Raw genomic sequence first — 16,980 nt, forward strand, 5'->3', positions numbered from 1 at the left:
GTACAACGGCCTTGGGACTGGAGAGCAGGCTATCTGCTCTCAATCATGCCATCACAAACGCGTATCACTGCAGCTGCCCCCTAAAGACGATCACTAAAGGACGCAACTGCCACTGGTGGTCAAGAAAACTCTCGGAACTCAGATCAAAAGTACGTAAGCTCTTCAATAAAGCAAACTAGGAGGATTACAAAAGCAACCTTCTTTGCGAATGGTAGGCACCTTGTCGTGGTGCAGGGGCTTAGACGCAAGGCATACTCGGCACCCCCCCACCGGTGTGGGGTGACATCATGACTTCAGCCGCCGATGGAAGGAAGACTACATAAAGGACCTTCACAAGGGATACCGGTGGAAAACTCAAGAAAAGGCACCAAAGCTTGGAGACTGCGTCCTTATACATGATGATTGTCTCCCTCCTACGGAATGGCGACTCGGCCGCATAAAACAACTTCATTACGGTTCCGACGGTCATGTTCGAGTAGTTGATCTCCGCACTCAAACCGGAACGCTAACAGACCGCTCGTCAAACTATGCTTTCTACCAACCGCCGAAGATAAAGAAACGTAAAACCGAAACCACAATATTAATAAATCAATAAATCGATAAAACATATAAACCGCTTACCAAAACGAAACCTCGAATAACAAAAATGACATCCTATTCATGCCACATATCGTGGCACAAAAGTCCATATTATTGTAAATTTACCAATATCTTTCTAATATCATCATTTCTCTCACAGAGTAATATGGACGTGGATATGGCATCATCGTCAACGCCAACCATGCGCTCGGCAGTTTCCGCCCCTCGCTCCGAAGCTGCCCCAATAGCAGCACCCCGGACCAACATGGCACCGGCAGCGCCTCGAACAACAACAGGCGCCACCGCGACAACGGTCTCCGCGTCAAAGCACGCCAGCATTACCAGCGGATCTGCAACGAATTCGTTGTCCACTATGCCGCCGCCCGCATCGGCTATCGCACTGCGGTATCTTCAAAGGCATGCCGCCGATGCAACGCCAGCAGGTGGCACAGGCGCACGGGTATTGCCTGAATTGTCTGGCAACTTCCCATGCAACTCAGGAGTGCCCATCAAATAATCGTTGCCAAATCTGTGTGCGGGCTCACCATACGCTGCTGCACCGCTCTACCAGACGCGACTCCGGGCGCCCACCGGCTCCTCGCACCAATGGTAACGTCAGGCGTTCTCAAAGGACTTCTGTGACGGCATACCGCCGGTGCGGACCCTCTCCAGCAGAATCCCGTCCCTGGCGCCAAAACCGGGCAACATCAACACGACGCCATCAGCTTAGGCCGCAATCCCGCCGGTCAACAGGTCTCAGCAGCGTTGTAGCAACGCTACAGCAGCTACAGCGGCTTTTAGGCTAAATACTCGCCTAGGGCGGCCGGGATGGCTAAATGAGTAGCGACGTCGCATCACATCTGCATCAATTCATCACACCGGATCGACTATTCACCTCATCACGCGAGCGAACACCACACATTAACACACATACACGCACATGCACCCAAACGCAGTCTAATTAGAACAAAAGGAATAGAGAAAGCAGCTCGCGCACTTTTCGTTGATACGACGTCGAATAGCCAACATCTACGCTTTCCGCAGCATCCCGGTTCCGATCCGCTTATCCGAATATATATATCTAATATATATTTAACTTAATACCTACGGGTTTCAATATATAATTGAACAGTTTATATTTATATAACATAATTTAACCATCCAATACTTCAGTTCAATTAAACCAATTTTATTATAATAATTGTGATAATTAAATTAGAAACTTCAACTTACAACATAGAACTTAAAACTAATATGTGCAGCTTAAAACTAATTTATACAACTTAAAACTAATATATGTAAGTAATAATAAGAAAACTTATATTAATTTTGCCTTAAGTTTATGCTTTTTTTGCTTAAAACGATTGTGGCTTAAGGCCACAAATTTCCCGAGCTCCCTCAGATAGTGTTTTTATCCTTGTCAGGAAATATATCTAAAATGAAACGTTATAAGTTAAGGCATTCAAATATATATCAGTTAAAAAAACCTACCAAAAACTAACCCTACGCACTTTAGCTTTAATAGGGATTCCTTCTCCTTGCGCCCTCTAAATTGTAGTGGTACATTAGATCGTCAGAAAACATACCACGCAGTACGCCGTCCACACTGCCTTTTGCGCCCTTTGACTTCATTATTAGCCGCATCTGTAAAAAAAAAATACAGTAAATTATATTACAATCGCATAATATTTAAAAACGAAATATTTACCATAGCATCCGTGCTTTTCTTTTGTGAAAGTTTGTCTTCCACGAAGCGCACGTGCTCTTCCGATGACATGGGCACTTTCGAAGCGAGCTCCACGTAATGCTCGTCCTCACCGGTGATGCGGCTAATTGAATGGTGCGTCTTTGCCGCTATGACGCGGCATTCGCGCAATAGTTTACTTTGCGCATACACCTCGGCCTTTTCTGGCATCTAGAAAATTAAAATATAAAAATTAGCTTCTGTTTTAATTTGGTAATGTAATACTGTGTTACTTACTTTGTCTTTTAGGGCCTTTTCAATGGCAGTAAGACGGGTGTCAATGGCATCCAGCTTCTGGATTATATCTGAAACACATAAATGTACTTTTATAAAGCAAATACTAATATATTTACATATTAATACATTATACCTGCATGTCCGCCAGACGAGCGCAAACGAGATTATAAGATATTTTTTAAACACTTTATCTGAAAAAAAAAATATTATTAGAAAATGCAAAATATTTATGTTCAATACAACCTCTGTGGGGGCTTAACGGTTGTGAGCTTTCCAGTTCGGAATCCATTTCTTCCACGAGGTCATCGAAATTCATTCTATGAAAAACCATAAAAAAGGTGATGAATGAGTGGAACTGAAAGAATTTTATCATCTATAGGTATGGAAAAATACTTATATTTAATATCTAACCTACTTAAAACTACCTCATTTTCTGAAACTTTACCTACAAGTATGCCTAATGCCCCTATTGCGGTTTTCAACCCGACTTGGTCGAATTGAAGTTAAGGCAACTCAACTTCAGATCAACCAAACTCTTTTTCGGTATTGCGAACTTCAACTAAGTTCAGTCGAAGTATGATTGGCGTTGGCAACCTAAGAAAGGGAAATTTGACAGATAGTGAAACAGCTAAAATTTTATAAACGACATATTTAAACAATTGAATTCAGTTGTCGCTCGCGAGAAAGTGAATAAACATATATAATAAACAATAATTAAAAAATGGACATAAGTTTTGATTTATATTACAATGACGAAAATACTGGGGGCAAAATTGATGTGCTACGTATACGAAAAAGCCTTCGTGATCACTCAAATCCATTGGAGCTTCCAAATGCAAAGTAAGCCATAGTTTTTTTACAATTGAATTGCTTTTTAATAATGTTTGTTGCAGATTCATAAGTTATTTTCGATTAAATAAAGAAGCATTTTGTTTTTTACTGAATGAGATGAAGCAACATTTCCACAAACGTGTGCGAGGAACGGCCATACCTCCTATATTAAAATTATGCGCAACTCTGCGTTTCCTTGCTGACGGTGGTTATCAAAAATGCAGTGGAAATTATTTTAACATTGGGTTGGCGCAACCTACGATATCTTTAGTAATTAAAGAGGTTCTAAATATATTTGAACAAAGTATTTGTGCCCAATGGATTAAAATTCAAATGACTGAGGAGGAGCAAAGCGATTCAAAAGTTTCATTTTATTCAAAAAGTGCTTTGCCGGGAGTAGTTGGTTGCATCGACGGGACTCATGTTTGCATAATTTCACCAAGAAAAGAAGTGCAACATCTTTATCTTAACAGAAAGGGCTACTACAGTTTAAACATGATGATTGTATGTATAAAATCTGAATTACATTAGAAACAAAATGGTATAATTTCTTAAAATTTTTAGCTTTGTGATTATAAAATGTCTATTCGGTATGTGGATGCTAGGCATGCAGGCGCAAATCATGACTCTTTTGTTTTCAATGTTAGCGATTTGAAAGTGCATTTACAGAACAATATACAGAATAACACTTGGATCTTGGGTAAGACTTGATCGTATTTATTGCTAAATAATTAGAGTAATGTAATTTCTTAGGCGACGCTGGCTATCCTCTGCACAAATTTTTAATGACGCCTTATCGCTTGGCGGAAGCTTCTTCACCCCAAGCACGCTACAATACAGTACACTCAAAGGCCTGGAATATTGTAGAGCGGACAATTGGTGTACTCAAGAGTAGATTTCGATGTCTTTTATCTGTACGTGGTTTACATTACACTCCCGAAAAGGCTACGCAAATTGTGAATGCTTGTTGCGCATTGCACAATATTTGCCAACACTTTCAAGTGGAATCTCCGGAAGAAATACCACCTACTTCACATACTACAATGACCAATGATATTTTGGACATAGAAAGAGAAGAAGAGGATACGGCTCGAATAATTCGCAATAATATTATGACTTCCCTCTAAACAATTAAAATATTAAATTTCATTTATTATTTCTAATGTGCTATTTATTCAGGCATATATTTAAATGTTATTTAAATAAATTCATTAAATAACAATATCACTTCATTTTTTAATGTAAACTTAAACTATGGTACAAAAATATAAAATATCACTTCATTCCAGAATAATTAAAAAAAAATATTACTTTGTGTCTTAAATAACCAAAAAAAATTAAAATCTTTGCGAAGATTTTAATTTAGCAATTTTGAGGCGCTGCACCTCAATTTGAATTTATTGTTTCCAAATTGTGGCTTTCCTCTTCCTACTTCTGGAAACTTCTCCATTAACTCCACCAATTTTTCGAATTGCTTTTTTGTTGCAACTTTATTTCTTCTAAAAATTTATAAAAAATATTAATTAAAATTAATTTAACATTAATTAAAATAGTTGTTTTACCCGTCCTCCATTTTTCTTTAATATTTTTTTGTATTTCACTGCACGAATGTTGAACTTCAACTGCTATTAAGCAGTTGAAGTTTATTTATGTACTAGTCAACCCCACTTGTACAGAGTTGAAATCCGCAATACCAAAAAAAGTTGAAGTTCGATCATACTTCAACCGCAATTTTTTTTGACGGATTGAGTTGAAATTGGCAATACCGAATTTTTAAACTTCGACTGAAATGCAGTTGGGTTGAAAACCGCAATAGGGGCATAAATCTGATATATTATTGATGCAATATTTGAGAAGAGTCTTTTTAAAAGAGAATATCTACTTCTTAATTAATTTTTATAAAATGAGAAAACACAAATTATAACATCTATTTGAATTAGAAATCGATCATACTTCAACCGCAATTTATTTTGAATGATTGAGTTGAAGTTGGCAGTACCGAATTTTTAAACTTCGACTGAAATGCAGTTGGGTAGAAAACCGCAATAGGGGCATAAATCTGATATATTATTGATGCAATATTTGAGAAGAGTCTTTTTAAAAGAGAATATCTACTTCTTAATTAATTTTTATAAAATGAGAAAACACAAATTATAACATCTATTTGAATTAGATATGCACTATTTAACTTCAATAATTTAAATTTAGTCCCTTATTTGTTTGTTATTCGCATCCAAATGCTCCAAGTGATTTCTGTAATATTAAAAATTTTAATTACACACACGGGCATTTTGATTCCGATTACTTTGGCGGAGGGGTAAAAAAATTACTAATATTTTTTAAAATATTCACGATTAAAAGTTCAAAAATTTGCACTAATAACACATGGCATTTCTCTATGTTTCACTAAATTTTTTCACATTTTTTACTTCGTATATTTAAAGTACACACTCTAAGCTTTGAAATAAGCTTACATTTCACTTTTATTTTGCTATATTTTACCTAAATTTATTAATTTAAAAATCACCTTAGCACACTCATCGTTGAAAAGGTTAGATTTTTTACAATTATGAGGAAAACGAGCCTTGCCACATCTTAAACAGTAAATATGTAGGATTTTTAACCATTTTTCTTTGTTTGTTTTATCGCGTGATTCTTTTTTCTATATTAACCATAAAAAATACTTTCTACATATGTATATGTGCAATACATAATTTATGGGACTGAAGTACTTTCGCGAAGTACTCCTTTATGCGTTGGCGGCCTTCGGCCGCGCTTTAAAAATAACCCTGGCCGAGCGAATACCCGGGGTGGCTGAAGTAATATCGCGTAGTACTCCTTGCTGCGTTGGCGGCCTTCGGCCGCGCTCTAAAAATAACTCTGGCCGAGCAAATACCGGGGTGATTTGGAAGTTACTTTCGCGTAGTACTCCTTTCTGCGTTAAAAATTAAAAAAATATATTGACTTTTTGTTATAAAGTGGTGAAAGTGGTTATATTCTTTGGTTATTATGCACTCATATTCAAACAAAATTTAAGTTTTCGTTATAAAATTGATAAATTTTGATAATTATTTCTGTCAGCGATTTCCATATATATTTTATATAAAATTGTTATACATATTTTACGGTTATCATGCACTCATATTGAAACACAATTTGAGTTTCGGATATAAAGTAGTTATATTTTTTGGTTATTATGCACTCAAACTCATATTTTAAATATAATAACACTAATATAACTACTTTATTTCCAAAACTCAAATTTTGTTTCAATATGTATGCATGATAACCGTAAAATATAACCACTTTATATCCAAAACTCATATTTTAAATATAGTAATATATATATCGTCACCTAAAATACAAGGCAATGTATCATAAAAAATAAATGGAAATCGGTGACAGATATAATAACCAAAAAATAAATTTTATAACGAAAACTTAGATTTTGTTTGAATATTGGATATAACCAATAGTTACAATTTTTAGTTATCATGCATTCATATTGAGACAAAATTTAAGTTTTGGATATAAAGTAGTTATATTTTTTGGTATATTATATCTGTCAGCGATTTCAATTTATTTTTTATGATACATTGGTTTGCATATTAGGTGACGATATATATATTATTATATTTAAAATATGAGTTTTGGATATAAAGTGGTTATATTTTACGGTTATCATGCACTCATATTGAAACAAAATTTTAGTTTTCGTACTGTACTGTAACCTTACACTTTATTACAAAAAAAGTTGAAGTTCGATCATACTTCAACCGCAATTTTTTTTGACGGATTGAGTTGAAATTGGCAATACCGAATTTTTAAACTTCGACTGAAATGCAGTTGGGTTGAAAACCGCAATAGGGGCATAAATCTGATATATTATTGATGCAATATTTGAGAAGAGTCTTTTTAAAAGAGAATATCTACTTCTTAATTAATTTTTATAAAATGAGAAAACACAAATTATAACATCTATTTGAATTAGAAATCGATCATACTTCAACCGCAATTTATTTTGACGGATTGAGTTGAAGTTGGCAGTACCGAATTTTTAAACTTCGACTGAAATGCAGTTGGGTAGAAAACCGCAATAGGGGCATAAATCTGATATATTATTGATGCAATATTTGAGAAGAGTCTTTTTAAAAGAGAATATCTACTTCTTAATTAATTTTTATAAAATGAGAAAACACAAATTATAACATCTATTTGAATTAGATATGCACTATTTAACTTCAATAATTTAAATTTAGTCCCTTATTTGTTTGTTATTCGCATCCAAATGCTCCAAGTGATTTCTGTAATATTAAAAATTTTAATTACACACACGGGCACGATTCCGATTACTTTGGCGGAGGGGTAAAAAAAAAATACTAATATTTTTTAAAATATTCACGATTAAAAGTTCAAAAATATGCACTAATAACACATGGCATTTCTCTATGTTTCACTAAATTTTTTCACATTTTTTACTTCGTATATTTAAGTACACACTCTAAGCTTTGAAATAAGCTTACATTTCACTTTTATTTTGCTATATTTTACCTAAATTTATTAATTTAAAAATCACTTAGCACACTCATCGTTGAAAAGGTTAGATTTTTTACAATTATGAGGAAAACGAGCCTTGCCACATCTTAAACAGTAAATATGTAGGATTTTTAACCATTTTTCTTTGTTTGTTTTATCGCGTGATTCTTTTTTCTATATTAACCATAAAAAAATACTTTCTACATATGTATATGTGTAATACGTAATTTATGTGACTGAAGTACTTTCGCGAAGTACTCCTTTCTGCGTTTGCGGCCTTCGGCCGCGCTCTAAAAAAATAACCCTGGCCGAGCGAATACCCGGGGTGACTGAAGTACTATCGCGTAGTACTCCTTTCTGCGTTGGCGGCCTTCGGCTGTGCTCTAAAAAAATAACTCTGGCCGAGCGAATACCCGGGGTGACTGAAGTACTTTCGCGTAGTACTCCTTTCTGCGTTAAAAATAAAAAAATATATATACTTTTTGTTATAAAGTGGTGAAAGTGGTTATATTCTTTGGTTATTATGCACTCATATTCAAACAAAATTTAAGTTTTCGTTATAAAATTGATAAATTTTGATAATTATTTCTGTCAGCGATTTCCATATATATTTTATATAAAATTGTTATACATATTTTACGGTTATCATGCACTCATATTGGAACACAATTTGAGTTTCGGATATAAAGTAGTTATATTTTTTGGTTATTATGCACTCAAACTCATATTTTAAATATAATAACACTAATATAACTACTTTATTTCCAAAACTCAAATTTTGTTTCAATATGTATGCATGATAACCGTAAAATATAACCACTTTATATCCAAAACTCATATTTTAAATATAGTAATATATATATCGTCACCTAAAATACAAGGCAATGTATCATAAAAAATAAATGGAAATCGGTGACAGATATAATAACCAAAAAATATAAGTACTTTATATCCAAAACGCAAATTTTGTTTCAATATGAGTGCATGATAACCAAAAAATATAACCACTTTATATCCAATATTCAAGCAAAATTTAAGTTTTCGTTATAAAATTTATACATTTTGGTTATTATATCTGTCAGCGATTTCAATTTATTTTTTATGATACATTGGTTTGTATATTAGGTGACGATATATATATTATTATATTTAAAATATGAGTTTTGGATATAAAGTGGTTATATTTTACGGTTATCATGCACTCATATTGAAACAAAATTTGAGTTTTCGTACTGTACTGTAACCTTACACTTTATTACAAAAAAAGTTGAAGTTCGATCATACTTCAACCGCAATTTTTTTTGACGGATTGAGTTGAAATTGGCAATACCGAATTTTTAAACTTCGACTGAAATGCAGTTGGGTTGAAAACCGCAATAGGGGCATAAATCTGATATATTATTGATGCAATATTTGAGAAGAGTCTTTTTAAAAGAGAATATCTACTTCTTAATTAATTTTTATAAAATGAGAAAACACAAATTATAACATCTATTTGAATTAGAAATCGATCATACTTCAACCGCAATTTATTTTGACGGATTGAGTTGAAGTTGGCAGTACCGAATTTTTAAACTTCGACTGAAATGCAGTTGGGTAGAAAACCGCAATAGGGGCATAAATCTGATATATTATTGATGCAATATTTGAGAAGAGTCTTTTTAAAAGAGAATATCTACTTCTTAATTAATTTTTATAAAATGAGAAAACACAAATTATAACATCTATTTGAATTAGATATGCACTATTTAACTTCAATAATTTAAATTTAGTCCCTTATTTGTTTGTTATTCGCATCCAAATGCTCCAAGTGATTTCTGTAATATTAAAAATTTTAATTACACACACGGGCACGATTCCGATTACTTTGGCGGAGGGGTAAAAAAAAATTACTAATATTTTTTAAAATATTCACGATTAAAAGTTCAAAAATATGCACTAATAACACATGGCATTTCTCTATGTTTCACTAAATTTTTTCACATTTTTTACTTCGTATATTTAAGTACACACTCTAAGCTTTGAAATAAGCTTACATTTCACTTTTATTTTGCTATATTTTACCTAAATTTATTAATTTAAAAATCACTTTAGCACACTCATCGTTGAAAAGGTTAGATTTTTTACAATTATGAGGAAAACGAGCCTTGCCACATCTTAAACAGTAAATATGTAGGATTTTTAACCATTTTTCTTTGTTTGTTTTATCGCGTGATTCTTTTTTCTATATTAACCATAAAAAATACTTTCTACATATGTATATGTGCAATACGTAATTTATGGGACTGAAGTACTTTCGCGAAGTACTCCTTTATGCGTTGGCGGCCTTCGGCCGCGCTTTAAAAAAATAACCCTGGCCGAGCGAATACCCGGGGTGGCTGAAGTAATATCGCGTAGTACTCCTTTCTGCGTTGGCGGCCTTCGGCCGCGCTCTAAAAAAATAACTCTGGCCGAGCAAATACCCGGGGTGACTGAAGTACTTTCGCGTAGTACTCCTTTCTGCGTTAAAAATAAAAAAATATATATACTTTTTGTTATAAAGTGGTGAAAGTGGTTATATTCTTTGGTTATTATGCACTCATATTCAAACAAAATTTAAGTTTTCGTTATAAAGTTGATAAATTTTCATAATTATTTCTGTCAGCGATTTCCATATATATTTTATATAAAATTGTTATACATATTTTACGGTTATCATGCACTCATATTGGAACACAATTTGAGTTTCGGATATAAAGTAGTTATATTTTTTTAGTTATTATGCACTCAAACTCATATTTTAAATATAATAATACTAATATAACTACTTTATTTTCAAAACTCATATTTTGTTTCAATTTGAGTATGAGTGCATGATAACCGTAAAATATAACCACTTTTATATCCAAAACTCATATTTTAAATATAGTAATATATATATATCGTCACCTAAAATACAAGGCAATGTATCATAAAAAATAAATGGAAATCGGTGACAGATATAATAACCAAAAAATATAGGTACTTTATATCCAAAACGCAAATTTTGTTTCAATATGAGTGCATGATAACCAAAAAATATAACCACTTTATATCCAATATTCAAGCAAAATTTAAGTTTTCGTTATAAAATTTATACATTTTGGTTATTATATCTGTCAGCGATTTCAATTTATTTTTTATGATACATTGGTTTGTATATTAGGTGACGATATATATTATTATATTTAAAATATGAGTTTTGGATATAAAGTGATTATATTTTACGGTTATCATGCACTCATATTGAAACAAAATTTGAGTTTTCGTACTGTACTGTAACCTTACACTTTATTACGTAACATTATTATATAATATTACTTATACATATGTATATATATATAATATTATTAATACATGTATATAATATTACTTATTTGCTGAATAAATTTAAAAAAGAAAATATCCATATGCATGAATAGAGGAATTTTTGCGAAAAAGAGGAATTTCAGCGAATTGCCTTGTCATCACATGGCAGCGCTCCATTTCTTCGTAATTTTTGGTAAACAAATGAGGTTCAAACGAGCGTAAAATGTAATTTTTAAAATAAAGTTTTTTTAAATAAAAAAGTGTAATTTAATTAATTTGAAGAGAAAAAATGTGAATAAAGTGGGTTTAACGTGGTGAAATAGCTTCTTGAAAAGTTCGAATTTTGCGAATTTTTGAACTTTAAGGTCGAATATCTCGTAAACTAAGCGTTTGCGGTACCTATAACCCTGTATATTTTTTAATCAGGGCGCCGAAGAAATCGGAATTGTGCCCACACACGACATTCAATTCACAATGTTTACCTTTTTCTCCTTGCTAAGCTTTTCGTTTACTCTATATAAAAGAAATTAATAATATATACCCACATATATATGTATGTATAAGAAATTAAATATAAAATATCAAATTATGAAATAACGAACTTACCTCTTTAAAATCCAAAACAGAGATAAAGAGATGTTTAACTCCTCTCTCACTGGAAGTGAGAGAGCAATTGCTAAACGTCAAAACCACCTAAACTTTGACAGTTGATAGAGTTCAGGAGGTTTTGACGTTTAGCAAACGAGCGATGGCCAGATTGAAATCTTACGAAAAAAATATGTAAACGGAGGGATTTGTTCCATCGTTCAAGATCACTTATACAAAATGTAAAACAATGAAAATTAAATAAATTTGTGAAATTTAAAGGTATTTGATGAAAAGTTTTGTAATTTGAAGCATCATGGTAATATTTTCAACGGAAAATTATTAAAAACATTTAATGATTGAGAGCTAACAAGCTTAAATCCTATTATTGGGCATTGAAAGGACAAAAGTCAGTTGTTATAATATTCTTTAAAAAGATTTAAATAGTTTCTCCATATAATAAATAACCACTATATAGTAATTTTTATTCATACTAAATGTTGGGTGTTTTAATTTAAATGCCCAAAAATTATAATTTTGTTCAATCTGGCCATAATGGAAAATATTACAAAAACGCTCATTTTGAGGCGCTCTCACACTGGAATAACAGCCCTATTCTGAAAAAACCTCTCAACTGAGTTGAGAGGAAAAATTTGAGAGATTTCTTGTGAGGCATATTTTGTGAGGCTATTCTTGCTCAAACCTCATAAGAAAAAAGCTTAAAAAAGTCACCACGTGAGGTAAAAAGCTTTTCGCTGTCAAACAGCTGTTTTAATAAAAATAAGCAAAGGAAAATCCACCTACTACGTACATTGCTTATCATCTACATATGCATATCGCTGATAAAGAAAATAAATCAAAAATAAATCCAATATTTCTTTATGCATTCATAAAAATAGATGGAAATAATTGTTGCAAGCAATATAAGCAATAGTAGAAAATCATAAAATTGAACTCTGGTGCCTAATGAAATATTTTATTTAATTTATGTTCAATTACCAGATGCAGTAGATTTGAAAATGCTTTCTAAAATTTTTGCTTTAATTAGGCAGAGTTTGATATTATATTTCACACGCTGTTCTAATTAACTTATCATTAACTTATAAAATCCTTTCCGGTTCATGAAAAGTGAGAGAGGAGTAGTGGCGTCTTTGCTTGAGGGTGAAACAATCCCAATATGGGTACAATCGATTGAGCCGATTGTGCCCTTGATCCCAAAGCATATAACTATTACCAACGCATTTTTTGTAAGAGCCATGCCCGTAAAAACACAAACGCCAGGAAACGCAGATCAAAAGATATACTCTGCACATCATGCGGCACCAATTCACCTACATATAAGTACTTTACATAGCGATTTTAGGAATCGAAATGTACTTATAAATGTTGTGTCTTGCATAGGATCGCTTTTGTCTCGTAAACCCTTCAAAATTTTCCTCCTACTCCCCGATTCCTCCTCCTCAACAATTTCCGCATACACAAAGAACTGTTCCTACATGCTAGTTATAACACTTAAATATTTTTTAAAAAATGTCAAATATTGATGTAAAACAAAAAAAAACACACATGTTTTCTATTATGATGGCTGCTTTCACACGTCACAGTTATTTGTGATAATAGTGAGCATTTGAGCTTTCGAATTTTCGCCAGAATAAGGTAACCCTCACTATAGTGAGAAACATCACTGTAGTGAGGTTGGTGACTTTTGTGAGGGCATGAGAATAGGTCTGTAAGTTTAACAACCCTTTATTCCTGATCCAAAATAAACTGCGCTTTTCGTTTTCTTCTTCTTGAAAAATTGGGCATTCGTCTCTCCTATTCTAGCAAGTTAATATTACTATCGGGTGATTTTTTAAGAGCTTGATAACTTTTTTTTAAAAAAAAACGCATAAAATTTGCAAAATCTCATCGGTTCTTTATTTGAAACGTTAGATTGGTTCATGACATTTACTTTTTGAAGATAATTTCATTTAAATGTTGACCGCGGCTGCGTCTTAGGTGGTCCATTCGGAAAGTCCAATCAAGAAATTTTCAGTGAATGGGCCCTAGAAAAGTTGGCAGAAAATCCGCTTTTTTATCGACAAATTTTGTTCAGCGATGAGGCTCATTCTCTGGTTGAATGGCTACGTAAATAAGCAAAATTGCCGCATTTGGGGTGAAGAGCAACCAGAAGCCGTTCAAGAACTGCCCATGCATCCCGAAAAATGCACTGTTTGGTGTGGTTTGTACGCTGGTGGAATCATTGGACCGTATTTTTCAAAGATGCTGTTGGACGCAACGTTACGGTGAATGGCGATCGCTATCGTTCGATGCTAACAAACTTTTTGTTGCCAAAAATGGAAGAACTGAACTTGGTTGACATGTGGTTTCAACAAGATGGCGCTACATGCCACACAGCTCGCGATTCTATGGCCATTTTGAGGGAAAACTTCGGAGAACAATTCATCTCAAGAAATGGACCCGTAAGTTGGCCACCAAGATCATGCGATTTAACGCCTTTAGACTATTTTTGTGGGGCTACGTCAAGTCTAAAGTCTACAGAAATAAGCCAGCAACTATTCCAGCTTTGGAAGACAACATTTCCGAAGAAATTCGGGCTATTCCGGCCGAAATGCTCGAAAAAGTTGCCCAAAATTGGACTTTCCGAATGGACCACCTAAGACGCAGCCGCGGTCAACATTTAAATGAAATTATCTTCAAAAAGTAAATGTCATGAACCAATCTAACGTTTCAAATAAAGAACCGATGAGATTTTGCAAATTTTATGCGTTTTTTTTTTAAAAAAAGTTATCAAGCTCTTAAAAAATGACCCGATATATGTTTAGAATGTCGATAATTTTTCTCTATCTTACTTACGTATTCTCCCATTCAATTGATAAATTCCAGAAAATGTAACAGTGTTAGTGAACAGCTGAAAATGTTTCAATATGTTTGTGCAATCTGTTACCTCCGTCTTGCAGGGAAAATGAGTGGAACGACTCCACTCTTGAGCTAACGCTGAGAGAAAGTACGTTGAAGTGGTACACCGACGGCTCTAAAACGTCGGAGGGAATTGGGGCAGGGATCGCTGGTCCACGCACCAAACTCTCCATACCGATGGGTATCTTTCCGAGCATTTTTCAGGCAGAGGCCTTTGCCATAAGTCGGTGTATAGAGATAAACCTCCATCGCAACTACCGCAATGAGCGAATAACCATACTCAGCATTAGTCAAGCGGCACTAAAAGCAATCTCCTCCTACGAGATCAAATCGCTACTAGTGCAGGAGTGTAGAGAACGGCTGAATAGCCTAGCTGAACGAAACCAGGTACACCTAATTTGGGTGCCTAGTCATAGAGGAATAGCCAGCAACGAACTGGCTGATGAGCTCGCCCGCTCTGCAGCCTCAACCAATATGGTCGGGCCCGAACCATTCACCGGGGTCGGCCCCCATACCGTAAAGGCGCTGCTCCGTAAGGAAGAAAGAGTGGACAGGGAAAGGAATTGGCAACGAACGCATGGTATGCGACATGCTAAGTTGCTAATTGGGGGGTACAACCGGAATAGGTTTAAATCAATAATTAACCTCCAAAGGAATAAACTCAGGCTACTGGTCGCATTCTACACCGGCCACTGCAAACTGAACAGACATTTATTTAACATGGGTCTATCAGCTTGCGCCAACTGCCGGTTTTGCGACAGGGAGCCTGAAACACCGGAACACCTGCTAACCGACTGCACAGCAGTCTGCAGACGCAGGTTAAAGGCCCTTGGATCCATGTTTCCGAATAGGGATCACATCGCCTCACTAGCACCCAGTAGGTTATTTGACTTTATCAATATACTGGGGCTCAGTGAGTCCCTGTGAATTAAGGGAGAGCACAATAGACCTAAGGTCGCGGTGCATTCCTCAATTATTTATCTATCTATCTAACTGCTTATAATAGAAGATTAGGTCTGCAAAACAGGAGAATTGTACGAATTTCTGTGAAAACGACTACTCAACACCAGAAGCCAGTAGACTGCACAAAGCTCTTGCCAGGAAGACGAACACAAATCTGTTTACTGCGGACTCAGTCAGGCGGGCCTCGGTCTCGTTCGCCGAATTCAAAATCCTTTAGACCGACTAGTTGTTGTTGTTGTTGTTTTAACGGAGATCTAATCCCCGTTGGGATGGTAAATATCATTTGTGTTGTCGTCGAGGTCATCTAACGGTAGGCCCAAGAAACGTGCTGTTTCGACGGGGTCGGACCAAAGGGAGGAGGGTGTTAGATGGGTAGGGTTTGTGGGGCATGCAAAGAGGTGGTCAGTGTCATGCGGAGACTCGTTGCATGCAGGACATACATCGAGTATGTCAGGGTCTATTCTGGATAAGTAGGAGTTTAACCTGCTACAGTATCCAGAACGAAGTTGCGCAAGGGTCACACGCGTTTCTCGCGGCAGCTGGAGCTCTTCGTCTGCGATGGGTGGTGGTTTAACTCCAAGAACGCCATTCACGGGAAGGGAGTCGGTGAAGGTGTTGATGGCTCCGCTGTGAATGGCGGTCAGTACCTGTCGAAAGTTAGTTGCTTCCGAAGTCCGGTCGGCGTACTGTACGACGTCGTCGACGTAATCCAGGAATGACCTTTTGATGCTCCTAGGAGGCGGTTCCGCTCCAAGCAGATGGCTGCAAGGGTGATTTCTGCGAAATCATCCCAGCAGGAACTGCATAGAGAGGAGTTCATTATGCTCCTTAACTGGGAGCATAAGCGTCTCACAGTGGAGGTGTTCAATGGGAGACATCAAAAGACATCTTGTAGTGGTCCGGAGTGCAGTGTTTTGACAGGTCTGTAGTTTCCTCATCTGCGTGCCACTGCATCCAGGCGATCATATGGGAGCTGCGTAATTGAAGACCGGCCGGCCGATTGCCTTGTATGTTGCCAACAACGTTTCTTTGTCTTTTCCCCATGTGCTGCCGGCTAGCGACTTGAGGATTTTGTTGCGGCTCTGTACTTTGGCGATAATCGTGGTCGAATGCGGAGAGAAGGAGCATAGACTGTCGAATGTTACTCCTAAAATCTTAGGATTATTGACAGTCGGAATTTTGACGCCGTCGACTGCAATGTTAAGCTCAAGTCTATACTCCTTCGTCCAGTTGGTAAAAATGGTCGCTGTGGATTTGGT

General features: G+C 35.3%; 1 protein-coding gene and 1 pseudogene across 1 annotated transcript; both read left to right on the top strand.

Moving 5' to 3' along the window:
- The first annotated feature begins 529 nt into the window (after positions 1 to 529).
- On the top strand, positions 530 to 1,385 carry LOC120775379 (annotated as a pseudogene).
- Positions 1,386 to 3,916: 2,531 nt separating this feature from the next.
- On the top strand, positions 3,917 to 4,518 carry LOC120774634 (putative nuclease HARBI1). The gene is made up of 2 exons (XM_040104357.1): positions 3,917 to 4,091; positions 4,145 to 4,518. The coding sequence occupies exons 1-2, from the start codon at positions 3,971 to 3,973 to the stop codon at positions 4,516 to 4,518; spliced, it is 495 nt and encodes a 164-aa protein (XP_039960291.1). The 5' UTR covers positions 3,917 to 3,970.
- Positions 4,519 to 16,980: the final 12,462 nt, after the last annotated feature.

Source organism: Bactrocera tryoni, chromosome 4, assembly GCF_016617805.1.
Source record: "Bactrocera tryoni isolate S06 chromosome 4, CSIRO_BtryS06_freeze2, whole genome shotgun sequence".
In the NCBI taxonomy this organism is placed as follows: domain Eukaryota; kingdom Metazoa; phylum Arthropoda; class Insecta; order Diptera; family Tephritidae; genus Bactrocera; species Bactrocera tryoni.